The sequence below is a fragment of the Malurus melanocephalus genome, unplaced genomic scaffold (genome assembly GCF_030028575.1).
Source record: "Malurus melanocephalus ecotype Western Australia unplaced genomic scaffold, MMel_1.1 scaffold_372, whole genome shotgun sequence".
Classification (NCBI taxonomy): Eukaryota; Metazoa; Chordata; class Aves; order Passeriformes; family Maluridae; genus Malurus; species Malurus melanocephalus.
Genome location: NW_026623604.1, coordinates 595,588 through 613,693, shown reverse-complemented (window position 1 = coordinate 613,693; position 18,106 = coordinate 595,588). Strand labels below are relative to the sequence as shown.

General features: G+C 43.5%; 1 protein-coding gene across 10 annotated transcripts in view; it reads right to left on the bottom strand.

The window, feature by feature from the left end:
* The window catches only part of MYO9A (myosin IXA), a 169,982-nt gene that overhangs the window by 57,320 nt on the left and 94,556 nt on the right, over positions 1-18,106 (bottom strand). For all 10 annotated transcript variants that reach the window (XM_057378746.1, XM_057378748.1, XM_057378747.1 and 7 more), the window contains 2 exons: positions 10,222-10,338; positions 2,054-2,188 (listed from right to left, as the gene is read on the bottom strand). In XM_057378746.1, the coding sequence (XP_057234729.1) occupies positions 2,054-2,188; positions 10,222-10,338 (252 nt within the window). The remainder of the gene's footprint in view (positions 1-2,053; positions 2,189-10,221; positions 10,339-18,106) is intronic.

Sequence of the window (18,106 nt, the reverse complement as noted above, 5' to 3'; positions counted from 1 at the left end):
TAAGAATCAAAGAAACCCTTAAAAAGCCACAAATACCTCAGATGAATTCACATTTTGAAGCAACAGAACTACTTTGCTGTCTAGAAACACAATATTAACCCCCTGCTCTTCATTTGTAGACTTGTGATTTGTAGACTTGTGTAGATTTGTAGACTATCACTAAATAGCCCGGTGATCTTTGGGCCAGTGAGGAAGGAAGGAAATTCTGAAGACCCAAGATCTGAACGTGCATCCCCGAGTTTTCTTTCCATCCAATCCACTCCTCCACACACAGCCAGAATTCCAGGGAGAGTAAACGGTTAAACCACCCCGTTCACTCACCCAAGAAGCGGCGCTCGTGCAGCTGCACAGCTTATTTGTATTTCTAGACCCCAGCTATGCTGAGATGCTGGATTTTCCAGCGGCAGAGCTCGCAGYGCTCCAGCCAGGATCCTGGAGGATGACGTGCTCTGGCACTGAGATCTGGAACGGGCCCTTTGCAGTTTGATGGCTCCACCACTGCTCCTCGCATCCACGCAGCAAACACTGACTCCAGTGACTTCATGTGCTTGATGGATTTCCAGCAGAAAGTTAATTAGCTCTGAAGCTGCTCCAGGAAGATTTATGGATCACTGCACTCAGGACCTYTCTGTATCCCCCAGGCTTGGGGAGAGCACTGACCTGCTAAGAAATCCCAGCCCAATAATAGGAATTCCCTCATGGATGAMACATCTTGCAGGACGCTGCCCAAACCCTACCTCACTGAGGAATCATCTGTCTCCAGCTTTCAGGAAGGGTCCTCCCTCCCTGAGTCTCCTCTAGGAAGTGTATGATAATGTCTAGAAAAAAAATCCAGCTGGTTTGGCTCAGCAATAGTATCAAAGTTTGCATTTTTATGGTGGATAACGGGAAAAGAAACCTGTCCCTAGAAATAGAAAGGTTTTCCCATTCTTGGAGCATCTGTTGAACAGGGTCTACCTGCATACCAAGGGCACTTAAAAAACTGAAATTAAATGGGTTTGAGCAGCTCTGCTTCACCTTATTGACCAAAACCAAAGAGCTTTAACGGAAACCATGAACTCACAAGCAAACATCCCTCAAGTGACCCACTCAGGGATATATTACTTGTTTTTGAACATCCTCATATACAAGGCAACTTCTCCTGAATTTTCCAATCTCTGTTACCACTGGAAAGACCCTAAATGAAACTATCATGGTTTGTGGGAAGGGCTGGGTTAATTCTGTAATGATGATAGGGAGGGTATCCCTTGGCCTCCCCCAAGAAGGATTTCACCTGAAGGGAGGACATGCAGACTGGAATGTCAAAAAAGGGCATTTTGAAACCTCTAACATCCTTCCTCCATGAGACAACACATCCTTTCAGTTTTCTCATTCTACTTGTTGCTGGATAACAAATGGAAGACCTCCCACCATCAATCTAAACCATTTTGTGCATGTTACCTGGTGGATTGCAGCCTGGATTTCTGTTATCTCTCTCAAGTGCATTAATTTGAGGCTGGAAAGMAACACCCTGTCTTAACAAACACAAAGCAAAGCTGAAAGTTCAGCCTTTCCTAATCTGCCAGGGCTACTGAAGGTTGTAATGCTCTCAAGTCTGACCTTGGAGAACAYGTGAGAGTGACATTTCCCCTCCCTCTGCTACAAATCAACAGTGGAGAGCAAGAAAGCACTGGAATATTGGGGTGGCTTTTTCACTAGACACCGAAAAGAACTTCAATGTGACATTAAATGGCACAGCAGCAAGGGCAAGCAAGGCAAGGAAGGAATTGCTTATGGATGAGCCTTCTGAGCACATATCAAGGACACAATAGAGCAATGGTTAAGTTATTAATGACGTTTTAGGARTCTAGAATGTTTATTTTAAATCAGTAAATGTCTGGCTGGATTTTACTCCACAGGTGGCAACTCGTCATACACTCAATTAGAAGTTAAATTTGAATAATTCAGTGTACACTCCTTAACAAAACAGAATAAAAGGGACAATTTAGGAACTTTATCAGGGCCACAAAGTCAACACTCATTGGCATCAGAAAGTAAACATTTCCAGACTTACCTGTTCCAGTTTAAAGATGTGTTGGTTAAAGTAGTGCTGCAAGCGCTCATTGGCAAAGTTAATGCAGAATTGTTCAAAACTATTGTTTTCATAGTCTTCAAACCCAAAAATATCAAGTACACCAATGGATAAAGTCTGAAAGAAAAGTAAGAGTGAGGATTACAATAAAATCATATGAAGTGGATTATTTGTACACAGTACATAATCAAAAGCATACAGGCAGAATTAAATATACTTAATAGCAGGAATTTCACTGGAATTGTTGATACTGTGCCACCTGGAAGACTTCCCCCAATCAGAGACAGCATGGAACTTTAGATATCTGGACAAGGGTGTGTTCTAGGAAAAAAGCCCTTTGAGAGGTGAGTTTTTTATTATTCACCCAATAAATGTCTCTCTCTGAAGACACCTGAGCCCTGCTTCAAATGATTCTATTGGATTGATCTTCAGAGTATTGATCTTCAGAGGGGAAAATGTGGACAGGCTTGGGAAAAAAAGGCTGGGACCGTGAACACAACCCACAGGAGCACAGCTCAAGGGGAGTGCAGTGTCCAAGCAAATGAAAACCGCATCACAGATAAAGGATCACAAATGGTTTGTGAGATGGATCAGACGATGGATGGATGTTTGGGAGCACAGAGTCACTGCTGCCTCACCCAAAGMAGGGAATTAATGCAAAATTAACCCTGCTGCTTGAAAAAGGGAGCCCAAAGCCCTGACTAACACTGAGCCCTCACTGCTGTCCCATGTGATCTTCCCTTGTGACACCTGACCGTGTCCACACAGCTCTACTGTGCTCCGGTGCCTTTTCCCAGCTCCTGCCAGTTTGGGATGAGGRATATGGAGAGGCTTCTTTAGTTCATGGGCAAAAGAGGCATAAAGAGGGGCCATCCCATTTCCTTGGAACCCACTAGCACTATGATCACTACACCCTCTCAGGCCAGCTTCTGCAAGATCACAACATTTTACTAAACCCACAGCCCATAATAGAAATTGCAGGATTTGGTGAGTTTAAGTTTTAAATTGCCATTTTTTCATGACTTTGATGACTTTGTGAACCTCATCCATGCCCCGCCCCAGGCTTTTCCCCAAACTGAAGAGCCCAAGCCTGTTTGGTCTCTAATCTACAACAACCACTTGRGATGCTCATCAAGATGTGGGTGCCCCAAGGTTTCCTGTGCTGGCAGAGCAAGGCAAACACTGCTGTGAACTCCCTGCTTGCTTTGCACCCTCCTCTCTCCACAACCAATCCCACTGCCCCACACCAGCCAGGCAAGGGGAGGCAGAGGGCCCCTGGCCAGGTGTGTGTTGGTCCAGAAGGGAATGCAACCATCACCTCCCTGCTCAGACTACGCTTCCTGCCCTCRATGGGAGGAGAAATGTGGAACTTCCTCCTTTGTGTAGGTACTGGTTCTCATAAAACTTGAGCTTTCTGCCTGTCAGATGGATTTGGGAAACCCAGAGGAAGAGGGACATSGGGATGTGTCAGCAGATAAACCTGTCAGACCTCGTCCACAGAGGGAGCCAGGGCAAAAAGCAAACTCAAGACACAATTTCTGCTGCAGCTTCCAAGCCTGTACATGACTGTTGTGTTAAACACCTAATTAATAATAAATTATAAATAAACCTCAGACTATGCCCACCCAACAAGGCTGTTGTCATCAGAGGAGTGAAAAGCCTGAAGGACACGTCCACAAAGAGCTCCACGCTTCGGGGTCCAGCCAAAGCCACTTCACTTACACAAATATTCCACTCATTACGATTAATTAATTAAGTTAATAAGAAGGTAAAAGCATTAGCTTGGTCAAATGAGCCAAACCTCAAGTAGGGAGAAGAAACACGCCCTCCCCTCCACCTCAAAGGACCTAAGAGCTGCCAGGTGCCTGGGTTTTCGTTTTATTGCTGTTATCTGCACTCCGGATTTTCTAAGACTTCCTTGCTAAGACCGGCTTAACTGCWCTGCCAGGAATACAAACCAGACTGTCCACAAGACTCTCCGTGCTGCCTTTTGTCYGTTCTCAACAGATCTCATAATGTGGGAGGAAAATATTCCTCCTGTGCCCGACGCCAAAGAAGGGAACCACCTACGGCTGGAGCGGGCACGGCTGCCGTGGGCAGCTCGGCTGTGAGTTGGAGCTTTGTTATGACCGGACCTCGGCCACTGGGACAAGTGAAAACACAACAAAAAAGGCATTTGAAAGGCATTGAAGCACAAAGATACGTCTCTAACCAATTTTCCCAAGAGCACTTTGGCTACTTCATCCTTTGTGCAGGTTTTTCTCCCTGTTCCAGGGCCAGGCAGACTCTACCTCCCCGATGCCATGACAAGGATGGACGCCCTTGGCCACTTGCCCAGGAGTTTGCATCACTTGGCAGAACACCCATGAGAAACGGCCCTTGGAGCACAGGATGGGAATTGGGAGCCACTGGAGCAAGGACTGAGTCTGGCAGAGGGATTCACTCTGACCCGAGGCCTCCTGAGCTCCAGTGTCTCCTCCTGCTTGTCCCAGGGGATCTGGCAAACCTGTTGGTCACAGCTATGTTCATTAACTGTGCAGAAATCTGCCTCATCTCCTTTATAAAAATTCTTCTTAAACTCTCTGCATAATTAACAGATCATATTTCATGTGTATTACCCATGGAAAAAATTGATGGTGCAAAGAAAAAATTGTCACAGGACAAAGTGACTTTTTCTCACCTCCCTTCACATCACCCTTGCAAATCCCCACTGCTGTTCAAACTCATCCCCACAACCCACAAGAGCTCCCTAAAATTCCCCTGCATAAAAGCCTCTMTTCCACCACATACAAACAAGACTTGAAGATAAAATGCTCACATTTCCAGAATATTTATGGATTTACTGATACCAGCTCTCACAAGCATTGCGTTGATGCTCTGTGGAGAAAGTTAAGTCCCTGCCATGAGTGAAGACTTTAAGCCAAACAAAGTTTTTAAGCTCTCACAAACTTAATTTAATATGAAATAACTGAGCACAAAAATCTCTCCCTTTTTTTTCCAGTCCTGCTTCATTTACTGCATTGAAACTGCTACCAAATGTATTTCAGTGTGGGTGTGGAAATATATTTATAAAGCAAAATGGAAGAGTCATAGTAAAAAAAAACAGCCATGTCAGTTATAAAAGAATCCTATTAAAATATTATATTTTAAAGCCAAATTTTATAACTTTTTTTGCTGACTCCCAAGATTAAACATGCACAGAATTATAAAAATACTCTGTATTTAATAAAACCACTGCAGGTATCAAACCACACGCCCAGGAGGAGGATGGTTAATTCTGCCATGGTTGTTACACAGAGTAAAACAACCTTTTTCTCACATCCCTGCGTTTGTAACACCCAGACTCCTCCAGAATACAGATTTGAAGTTGTGTGGTTTTCTGCAGTTTCAYGCCAGAAATCCGGGCAGAGCTCCGCAGTGCATCAGTTGTTTGCTCTCTGCTACGGTGCTCCTGAAAGGATGAGGCTGATGGATGTCACTTGGGAAAACTCAAAATTTGGAATTCAGGGCTGTTTTTTGCTCTCTGTCCCTGATAAAGCAGCACAAATCTACCAATATAGAGGCAATTCTTGTCAAAGGGTGAAAAAACACCACTGACGTATACAGAAATTAATTTTGCTAGAATGCCTGTAAAAAGCAAGTAATATGGATGGGTTGAAGATTGAATTTGCAGCCCAATATTTTTAAAAAAAGGAGTTTTACATTTACAAATCCTTTAAGTTTCAAATCCATTCTTTGAACAGGTGCCATGAGGAAATCACAGAAAGATGATTTAAACTTTGACTTGCCAAGTCTAGTTTGTGTGTTAATGCTGCTTCTTTATCAAAACTAATATTTAAATTTAACAAGTGTGACTGTACTAATCAGTGTGTCTAAATTCCTGTGATTAAAAGTGCAGGTCTATGAGGGTTTGTAAAATTTGGGTGAACCTTGGGTCAGTGAGCCCTTTCTGCTCAAGATGATGAAAAATGACCTCATGCTTTTCTAAAAATGTCCCAGCCATGACATTTAAACACAGAGCATGAGTTTTAAGGGCTTTTGGCAAATGATGGCCTTGGAGCTCCACACTCTCCAATTCCCAAAGTGCCAATAAATAGGGATCACTGGAGCTGATTTATGCTGCCCCAAATGCAYGCTGGTGATGTCATTCCACCACGGAGGCAAATTTTTGCAATCACAAATAGGTTTGCCTCAAATTCAGGGGAAAATCTTGTTTATTACTATTTTTAAATTTTTTTAATCTCTTTTCATTCTATTAATTTCTTTTCTTTTACAAGATTCCAAAGCCGATACTGTAAAAAAATCTCTCCCCAAATCCCAAAACAACCCAAAAATCCATCACCACTTCATCTGAAAGACCACTCCAACATACATCACCCCAATATACATGATGACCTATTACATAAAGTGAGAGGCAGTGATTGCTACAAACTTGGAATTTGGGGCCTAAAATTAATGAACTGATGCACATTAAATATGTTGCATGTTCAGCAATTCTTCCTCTGCTTCAGATCACAAAGCCAAGAATTAACTGGTTGGTTAAATTTAAATAAATTTTCTTCATGGCCCTGAGTCCTTCATGAATTCAATGATGAATTTTATTTCATGGCCATTAATTTTAATGAATTTTCTTCATAGCCATGAGTCCTTCATGAATTCAACAATGAATTTTTCTTCATGGCCATTAATTTTAATGAATTTTCTTCATAGCCATGAGTCCTTCATGAATTCAACAATGAATTTTTCTTCATGGCCATTAATTTTAATGAATTTTCTTCATAGCCATGAGTCCTTCATGAATTAATCCATGAATTTTCTGTATGGCCATTAATTGAAATGAATTTTCTTCATGGCCATGAGTCTTTCATGAATTCAACCATGAATTTTTCTTCATGGCCATTAATTTTAATGAATTTTCTTCACGGCCATGAGTTCTTCATGAGTTTAACCACAATTTTTTTTTCATGGCCATTAATTTTAATTTTCTTCATGGCCATGAATTCACTGTCATCCCCATGTACACAGCACATCATCCAAAAACAGCAGAAGGGTGATTCAGGAAGAAATTAGGACACTTCACAAGAAACAAATGGAGAAAGATTATAACCACCCTTTTGATCCACCACCATCTCCACTCTATCATCGTTTTAAGCAATGAGATGGACTTCTAACAATTCCTAACCTGATTTATGGAAGGGGAATTCAATAAGAGGCTCTGGGACTTTCAGTAATCTAGTTCTCAAGAGAAGRAAAAGTCTCCGACCTCATTAATAAAGGTCAAATTTCAGACAGTTTGTAAGGGATCATGAGAACATAAAAGGAACTAAAAGCAATTGAGAGACGATGAAGGAAAAGGGAGTCGGAGCGAATCCGAGCCACGGCAGCTCTGCCATTACCATAAACCAGGAGGTATCAAATAACTTATTCACAACTTGGGTCAGAAATAATGCTACAAATCCTGTCACCAAGATAAGCAAAGATAAGCCAAATCCCACTGCATTTTCCCAAAATAATTCACTGTACATTTAACTAAATTTGGATATCAAAGGTCTGATTTACATCTTCCAAATATTTGCTGGGCAATGTGGAAGAACAACGGCCRAGTGTTTATTTTTCTTTGCCCAGTTTCATCTTTTGATCTTCTCCTTACTGCTGACATCAAATAAACACATATTGGGATCTGCAAATGGTCTCAGTTCYCATTGTCCCGCTGAAATCAAATCTATGTTCATGAAGAGAGAATCCTCTGTATTAATTTTTCTCATCAGCTTCTCCCAAACACACTCTGAATTCAGATGGTTTTCAGTCTTATTTTACCTCTGCAAAATGTGATTATGATAAAAGAAAGCACTCTGCCCCAAATCCATCACCTGACACCTTTTGAACCTTCCCAACCTGCAGGATTGTTTCAAAACACATCTTAAAAGCCAGCGGAATATCAGTGGCAAGCGTGGGCTGGGATTAATCGGGGCCATTTGCCGCAGGGTGAGTCACAGATTGTTCACCCACTGCACACTCAGGAGTTTCTGAGGTGCAAGGCTGAATTTCGCTCTCATAAACCAGAGGTTTGGTGTGTTTAGGAGATTGTTTTGGCTGGGAGATGCCAGTAAAGAGATGCCATCCAAGAGCCGAGGTCCTGCCGTGCAACAAGGAGCTATTCCCAGGCTTTGGAGATGCCCCTGCTCCCAGCCCACCTCCCAGTTACTCACTGGTGTTGCCCAACCTCAAAACATCCTACGGAAGGCTAAGAAGAACCTACATCCTCATCAGGGGTTTATTAACATGATCTGAAAAGGGTTTCAAGAGGATTGGGAAGYGGTAGGAAAAGCCAGATGAACGGGAACAGCTCTGTTCCTCCAGGGTGGAGATTCTCGCTCGGTGCCTCTGCGGGATGCCCTCGGACATTGTTGGCAGCCACGTTATTCCTTGAGGGCCAAGGAACAGCTGTTCCCAGCCCTGCCCAGTCCAGGGAGACATTTCTCCTCCCTCTGTGCTGGAAGGAGCCGTGTCAGAGGCTAAAAACAGGGCTGAGGAGGTGACGGGGTAGAACCGCTCAAGGGAAAATTGGCTGGTCAATGTTTAACGAAGCTTCTCTGAATACACATAAATCTCTCCTTCACCCTCTCCACCCTAAAACGGGGCGGATTTGTGCATTTTCGGGATTTCTGGGGGATTTGTGAGAATCAATCCAACTCAGAGAGGACTCTGAAGACAATCTGAACTACAGTCCTGCCTTGAGCAGCAGATATTTCCTGGTGTTTTGTGCACTGCCTTCCTGCTCCAGAACCCCTGGCCCATGTACAGGGTTAACGTGCAGYAGCAATGCTGGAGAGCAGCAGGAATTTGGGCTGTTCTGGCTCTTACCTGCTGAGATGTGAGGTTGGGAACCAAAGTTTAATGGCCCATAAACACCTACCCTGGTGCCTCACTTTCACAGCCATGCTGACTAAGCACACAAGGGTGTCCTAGACTGATTTGTGTTTAAATACTAYAGAACAGATAATAATTTTAAAAAATCATAGGGTAATTAATTAAAAAAATTAGCATTTGAGATGCATTTCCTTGTCAAAACAAATCCACTTTTCTGCTTCATCAAATATGCAAACAGTGTGGTTTGCTCTTTCCTGACAGCCCAGACAAAACTTTTGATGACTTGGAAAAAAAATCAGGAAAGAACACAACATTTCTGGTAAAATATTAAACAGAGGGAGAGGCAGCATGTGCAGTCACAAGGCTCTCGGGATGTTATCACTGTAACAACCCTTCTTTGTCAGAAAAGCATGTAACCAGATTTCACASGCATGTTTTTACTTCCAGTTCAGCATGCAATTATGCTCCTTTTTAGGAATTAAATAAAGGAGTGACCATGTTGAGAGCCTCTGCAACTTCAGTCCTAYGGCACAATCAAAATGTCATTGCTTAGCAAAAATCCTCCTTTTGGCATCTGTGACTTTAGTCTGGATGCACAGCCCCCAGAACCCCACATGCTGCTGGACCCTGTCCCAGATTCCCAAGCCAAGGGTAGCTGGAAGCTACCATGTGTGCATGGACACAGATTTTGGGGTCAGTATCACCCAAACATGAGGAGTGTAGACGAATCCACGAGAGGGTTGGGAGGATGTTCTGGTCACGGCATCCAAGCCCTGCTATGGTAGGAAACCTTCTGTCATTTCTTCCATCAGTTCTTTGGGAAGGTGCCACAGCATCATACCAGCTTCACTCTTCCCATCATGACATTTTTCTTTAATTTCATTTTTCTGTTGTGCTACCCAGCTCATTCATCAYTTCATCATGGAGCAAATTCACCCAAATGCAGAAGCAAGAATTCMATTTCCCTCCCTCAATCATACACGGTCCTCTAGTTTTACACTCAAGGAGAAAAATTATTTGCCATTTTTCCTGGAGGGGGTGGGAGAGCAAGAGCCTTTTGTGACTGTGACAAAATCTCTTCCCTGGTTGCTTTGAGATGAAAACACTTGAGGTGCTTTGCCCTTCTCAGCTCAGCAAACACTGCTTAAAATAATGTACTCAGTTATTATCCAAGGAAAAATTAACTTCATGTTAAGCAACATGCCTGGGTAATGTTTTATCACGTAGTGACCCGTTTTAAAAAGCCAAGGGAGGAGCCAAACAAGCTCTGGAGACGTTACCTTGGTGCTCTCCTCCATGTCCTTGGAGTTGAGGAGTGCGTGGTTGATCCTGAACACRATCCAGTCAAACAGGGCGCTGTACAACGACTTGGCCATGGAATTCCGTACGGTCACGGCCTGAGAGAGAGAAGAAAAAAAACTGATTGGAAATKATTCCTGCTCCACACCAAAATGGCTTTTGCTTCTCAAGCTCCACCATCCAACATTCATATTTCTCCCCTGCCAAAGCTTTTGTCTGCTGTTTTAATTTATGCCACGCACGTCAATGGTCCCGACGGCACTGGGAACTGGGAGGGATCCCAGGGCTGGGAGATGTGCCCCTGACTTGGTTTCTTTTGTGCATTTGAGAGGATGACACATGAGATCACACMACAAATCCCATCACTGGTGGTGAAAGGAAAGGAAATAAATATGTACATTAAATATGTAAACAATAAATTCACYGAGATCCTTGGAAGGTTTCCTGGGAGAGAAGGAAAGAGGAGGGTGGATACCGCACAGGAGGGACAGCGAGCGATGTGRAAGCACTGGCTGGGACAGGCAGTGCCTGGCACCAGCAGAAGGGCTGCAGAAGGGGAGGCTGAAAGCCCTCTAGTAAATCTGAGTGTTCCTGAAAACTTGAAGTTTTCCAGGTGCTGCCAGCAGCAGCTCCAAATCACAGCAGGCGGGGTCAGCGCTCCTCCAGCAGCTCTCCCAGAGAGAGGAGCAACAGYGCCGGGAAAGCGCCATCCCCACCAGGGCTGCGATCAAAGAGATTCCACTCCGTGGGATCAAAGCTGAGATCAAAGGAGGGTCCCTGGACTTTGGGACAGGCACCTACACAGAGATCCAGAAAGGAGCRATTCCTTTTTAAGGGTTCTCTTTGTTCTTGCTGCTTGGGATTCTTCCTTCGTTTCAATTATCACCCTGAGTAGAGCTTTGGGACATATTAACCACCTAAAATCTTATGGTACCAGCCATGACTGCTACCTTTCGGTTCATTTTAGCCACTGCAGAAGAATAAAAACGGAACCAGAAGGTTCCCACATAATTATTTCAATTAAACCCTGAACTGTAACAAATCAGTGGCTTGTCACTTATTGCCGTGAAATCTCTGTCACTGCCCCTCCCTGTGAAGCACATCATCTGAGTGGCCTCATGTCACTGACCCCAAATGAAGGAATAAAGCTCATGTATCATCATTTATCTTCTATCAGCTTATCCCCACCTCTTTTTTCCCTGATTTTTGGAGATAGCAGCCTTTAGTGTGACCACAAGCTGTTCTGCCAATGTTTCGCTCTTAAAATGCAAYGAAGTACATGGTCTGACTTTCTTTCCCTGTCCAGCTGGAACAGGAGAAGGGAGTAACACAGCCCATTCCAGGGGAGGTTTAGGTTGGATATTAGGAAAAATTTATTCATGGAAAGGGTTGTCAGGCATTGGAACAGCTGCTTGTGGCAGGGGTGGAGTCCCCACGCCTGGAGAGATTTAACAGGAGCAAGGATGTGGCACTTGGGGACATGGGCCAGTGGTGGCCTTGGCACTGCTGGGGCATGGTTGGACTCGTTGGGCTCAGAGGCTTTTCCAACCTGAACAATTCCATGGTTCTGTGGCTGAGGATGCTCACAGCCCTCATACACTGCTAACGTTAACGTGGCGGCAATAAAAAGTGACATCACAAAACACAAAACACAAAATATGGCCACAATTAAGGAATTACCCTGACCCAAAAACCAACCGAAAACAAGTGGATGATGAAAACAGGCKAGTAACAGGACAGAGAGGATTTTGGTGTAGCTCAGACCAAACCAGCGCTTTCAAAGAGTGAGCTCTCGAAACGCCTGAGTTTTCCAACAAGGGCTGGAAAGCAGCCGGCATTTTGAACACAAAGAGCTCTAGTTCCCACCAACTGCTTTTTCTTCCCTTCACTGATGAAAAGAGAGGGTTTTCTTGGCTGTTTTTATTAAAAGCAAAACAGGTTGTTTGGAGTGGGTTTTGCTGCCTATTTTTAAATTTTCCTCAAATATGAGAGAATATTTCAGCAATTAATAAAAAATCAAGGCAAATTTTCTATCCCTACGCTCCATCTACACTTTTTTGATTAAGCTGGAAGACAATCAGTACCACTGTCACACCAGAAAAATCAGTCCCTGGGGAAAGACGAAGGCCAAGAGCCAGGAATGCTTCTCACTGCTGTAATGCTTTGTCCTGGCATAAACCAGCCCAATTAATTGCTCCAACATGCAATTAAAAACAAACTCCACTTCTATTTAAAGCCAAAAAGAACTTCATTGTTTCCCCTATAGGATCATATGTGGGTTTCCATCACAATGTTTTTCGTTCCCCCTTTCATTAGAGGCTACAGGGGTGTGCAGGACTTCACCCTTGAGTTTCTCTCGTTTTCCCCCCAGATAAACAAGGATATCATTAAGTCTGCACCACTCCAGTGATGAGGAATGTTGGGAGTGTGACTGCTGTGGATGTTCACACGGGGAAGCTGCCCTGACACCAGCACTGCCCAGTTTCCAKGGTGTGCAGGGTGCTGAAAGCCCATGGAGAGGTGATTTCCTTGCTGTACTTGGGACCCAAAATCACAATCAGTGGCCCAGATCTCAAAATGTTCCMCAGCTACTTTTAGAATGATGGCTGATGGTGAGAGCTGGTAGAAAACTCCTGGCAAAGCAACACATGGAGAAGAGAGGGAGGATGAAGCACTTTGCCTTCATCCATTTCAAAAATACCTGCACTGAAATGAAGCTATTTCAATGACTCAGGATTTTTGGGGGGAGGGAGTGGTGCTGTTTTTTGGAATTTTTTTCTTCCATTGCAATAAAATATTAATCTTTTAGACTAGATCTTGGGTGATGTCACATTATAAACAAGGCCCCTCACTATCCAAAATAGATTCCAAACCTACCCAATCTGAAGACTAGCAGAGAATATTATTTCTATTAAAACTCAGGAGCTGCAGCAGAGCATTTAAAATGAGGTTTTATCCTGTATTTACTGGGTAGTTATTTATTCCTGTATTATCCCACAGATCTTAAATCAATTCTAGTGTCTGGCCTGCATCCCATCCATCACACACAATTTGTCTCCAGGTCATCTCCTCCAGCTCCTGGTCTCTCCACAAGTCTCCTAACGTTACATTTAAGCAGATCTGGAACATGGTGACACTCATCAAACCATGTTTATTTCCCTCACAAAGCAAAATAAAAATAGCTGCTGCAATGCCAAAACAAATCTCTGGGGATCAAAGGCAGCAGGACAAGTTGCACCCACACAGAAATATTGCTGATTCCAAACCGAGACAGATCAAACGTGCTTTGGCTCGGCGAGTCAGAAAATAAGCTACAGACAAGGTTTTTATCAATAGTTTCCTGCTTATCAAGCTAGAAAGGATCTATATGCTACTTATTATACAACAGAAACTCCACTTGTTGGGTTGGCCAACTTTTGTTAAGATCCTGATATAACATATTTGAGTTTTTTGTAAGATTTCAGTGCCAAATTAATTGCGTCTGAAAGTTGTCACAATCAGCATCAGACTGAGGCCACCTTAAAAATAGATAAACTTCTGCAAACATCTTCTGCCAAAAGAACAAGGGGAAGACAGGCTTAAGAATTAAAATTTACCTTTGAAGTGTTGTGGAACAAGGACTTACAGTTCCGGCAGTGGCAGCCTGTGTTTTAGAGGCTGGAAAAGATATAATCTCAGAAACCCAAATTTGCTCAAATTAAAAGTCTCTGTGAAACACATTTGTACATGTACAGGAGGTCCTTAAGAACTGAGATCACAAAGTCACTAAACATACATGAGCAAATCTGTCTGCTGCCATCTGACAGCATCCCCTGCTCCAGGCAGGATCCCGCACTCCTGCGCTTAGCCACGGGCTGAAATTCCACGCTGGAATTATTACAAATATTTGTTGGCACCCAGAAAATCCAGAGAAAGCAGACAGGTTAAAATTCCCATCAAGCTTACATGTGGAAAACTACAAGGAAGACATTGAGGGGCTGAAGCCAGAGATGGGAATGGAGCTGGGAAGGGGCTGGAGCACCAGGAGAGGCTGAGGGAGCTGGGAAAGGGGTTCAAGTGGAGAAAAGGGGGCTCTGGGGAACCTTCTGGATCTGCACAACTCCCTGACAGGAGGGGACAACCAGGGGGTCGGGCTGTGCTCACAGGGAACAGGGCCAGGACAGGAGGAAATGGCCCCAAACTGAGCCAGAGTATGTTCGGGTTGGATACTGGGGAAAATTTCTTCAGGGACAGGGTGGTCCAGCCCTGGCAAAGATGCTCAGGGAAATGGTGATTTCAAAACTGTGTGGATGTGGCACTTGGGGACAGGGGTCAGTGGTGGCCTTGGCACTGCTGGGRAATGGTTGGACTYRCTGACCTTAGAGGTCTTTTCCAACCTAATTGATCCCATGGCTCCAAGGTGCCCAGTWAACCTTTCACAGACATTTTCACATCATTTTCTGGAAGTTCCCCCCATGCTCCTTGTTGGATTCAGTGTTTTTATTGCTGACTAACCTTACATGTGAGCAAGAGCAGCAAAAGCTCAATTCTAACAACAAAAACCCAAATATTKATACGTTTTTCAGACTAAGGGGAATAAACAAAGCCTGGAGAACAGAGAATGGGTGCAAGCGAATGCTGAACAGCTTTGAAAGGCAAAGGACAAAAATTGCAGCAGCAATATCTCAGTGACTGCATGCCCAGAAGGCAAAGAGATCCTGCTGAGTTGGACTARATGGTCCCTGYGGGCCTCTTCCAGCTYRGGATATTCTCTGAGGAAAAAGCCACTGAGATGCTGCTGGAAGCTCAGTGGTTTCAGTCACACCCTGCTCAGYCAAGAGGAACATTTTATGGAGTCTAGACACCAATAACCACAGGAAGATCAGAATGGGATGGACACACAGGAGCCAGACCCTCTCCTGGATGGCTCCTTCAAACCACGCAGCGTATCTGGAACAGCAATCGGCTCCTGGAGTTCACCTTTAAGCATTTTTGACCCAAAATAGCCATGGGATGAAGGGTTCTTGTAAACAAGAAACACTTCCCCTAAGGTTTTGTTTCAAAAGAACTGCTTCTGTTCAGAGCATGGCTCAACAGAGACACTCAGAAAACTGGAAGCAAAGCAAAGCAAAGCTCATCACTTTTACATCACTTAGGAAGAGCAGGGTATCAGTCAATGATCAGTTCCAGGTAGGAATCGTTCCAAAGTGGTATTTATGAGACAGATACGATCTCTAAAGACTTCAAACATCTCGTTCGTTGAGAGGTTTGTCCATCTTCCCTCATGGCTAATGCAAAGGATGGAATAGACTGACCCAGGACACAGGAGAAAGGTGGGAGATGGATATCTGGTTTAGGCAGCTCTTATGACCATCAAAAAACAAGGGTTTTTTTAAGGTTTTACACCAAAAAACAGACTTTAAAAACTATTACATTTGCACAGCCATTTAGACATTTGTGTTTGCCCAGGAGAGTTTCTGAGCATCACTCCATCCTTGGAACCTCCAGAGTGCAACCAGCACCATGTGCTGCTCTCAAGAAAAGCAAGGCAGAAAACCCAAACCCATTTTTCATARACAAAAATGTCCTTTAACACAGACACATTGGACACCACAATCTATTTTGAGTCACAACTGAGGAAAATCACMTCAGGAAGGGCACAGTGCTCAGAGCTGGGGTTTAGACACCAGTCCCCAAGAACAGACTGAGCTAATGAGAAGTGAATGGAAAGTGAGTGTGGGCACAAAACGACTTAAAGCCCTAATGAGGATTAAACACCGTGGAGTTTATTAACTGTGACACCCCTCATCCCACCCCTCAGTGCTGTGCAGATCTAGGGAGCATCCATAAAGATGTGCTGATGGACCCAGCTGGTCAACACAACTTTACTGCACCTTCAACATAACGCTGTCACATCCCAGATTTTCACTGGGKACATCACAGACATTGGGCAAGGTCAGCACGCCCACTCCTCATCTCCTACCAGCTATGAGGATGGGAAAAGGGGATGTTTAAATGCCATTTTCCCCACACAGCTCTGGAAAATTCCTTGGATCTATAAAAGAAGATGTATCAGAAGGCAGCCTGACTCCTTAGCCCCAAAGGCAACTCGGTGCTTTGCAGTTCAGTCTTCAAGACTTGTTGCCCTGTTGCTCGTGGTCCTTTTTCTCTCCAGTTTTCCTGTTTTCCCAGGAGACTGTGTGTGTCCCTGATGGACATTATCAGTGTTACTGGTTCACACCATTGCCAGCACCAGCACTCCCTACAAATGCAGAATGCCCACCATCCCAAAAAATCTGCCTTTACAAGCAACTCTTAAATTTTCCCGAAAACCTGCAATATCCCCAAAAACCCATTTGTTAAACTAGGAATGATCTCAATACAGCCATAGGAACTACCTGTGAATTCTTCCTCTCCTGGTGACCCTCCAGCTCTTCCAGAGCATGAGGACACGTGTGCAGCTGTTTCCTGCCCTCCAGGGGGAAAAAAAGAAACACATTCCCCTTGCAGACTCCAATTAAAAATMCTGAACAATTACAGGTTCATTATCTTTCCAAGGTAATAAGAAATGTTTCTTTCCAAGTGTGAAGTTTGCAGGATTTGGCACAAAACACAAAAAGCAGGAGTTCAATTATTTAAGTAAAGTTGGGCACCACAAAATATGTTTTCTGCTGGTGGAGAGAAGAAACAGATTCCTCTTCAGGAAATCAGATCGAAACACAGGAAGAGAGGAAATATCCCCTTTTCCCTTAGGGCCTTTGATGGGCTTCCTATAATTTCTATAGAAGGATGAAAGGTGCTTCCAATGAAATGTTCTGGAGAAAAAAAAAGGAACAGTAGAATTCTTCCTCTTCAGGAAATCCCTCCAAAAATCAAATCTRGATATGTGTTTTTAGTGGCTCTCTGGGAGCTTTATTTGTTTGCTTTTCACTTAATATGTGGAATAAATTTCCAGCATATTCTCTCATTAATCAATTGGTGTTTCTGCTCACAGGGACTTGGCACTAAATCCCAGGAACCCGGTGATATCCTACCACAGAAATGATTTCGTGAGTTACTACCACACACAGAATTTGATTTTCGTTACCATTTGAAAGCCTTATCAGCCATTCCYATTTTTCCCCCCATTTATTCTCTAAGGTGAAATTTGGCTTCATAATTACATTTGTACTTACTGTARCACAAATGTCTCATTCCAAGATGACTCAGAGTAAAAAACCGTATTTTAACACCCAGTGAATTTTGCCCATGGYATTTACCTAAGATTTTCAGATGAAAATGTCCCTCCTTCAATACCTTCTGTGSGTTTAAGTGATGTGTTTCATTTCCAAGTAGGGGAAAAATCAGGAAAAGAGTGTACTTGTTTTCTTATTTGCCTCAAAGTATCTATTCTACAAAATTATGCTGCCTGCAAGTAAATGATTAAAGAAATCAGTTTGTATTCTAAAAAAAAAAATTATGCTTGCTTTTAAAAAAATACACATATTAAGAATGCTTAGCTGTGAAGAGGGATACAGTTTATCCAAGATTAGAACAAGAAAAAGCAGGAGGAATTCAAGCTTTCCTGATGAACTTGATTTGGATCACCTAAAGGGATGTAATGACCAGAAACAGAAGCCACCCCCATGTTCTCAGGGAGCCTGGGATGTGCAGACAACTGCAAAGAGCCCACGTGGGCATCTCGGAGGTGATGATCTGCAGCAATCACTAATTAAGGGATTAAACAAAGCAAACTAAAATACACTTTTATTTGAACAGGGCTTAGGGCTGCCAGATACTGCTCACAGTGCTCGTGTACTAAAATACTACAAAAATCCCATTTTTATCTCAGACACTGCTCCTGCTCCACGAGGGCTGAAAAAACCCACACGGAAGGCGGCTGCAGCT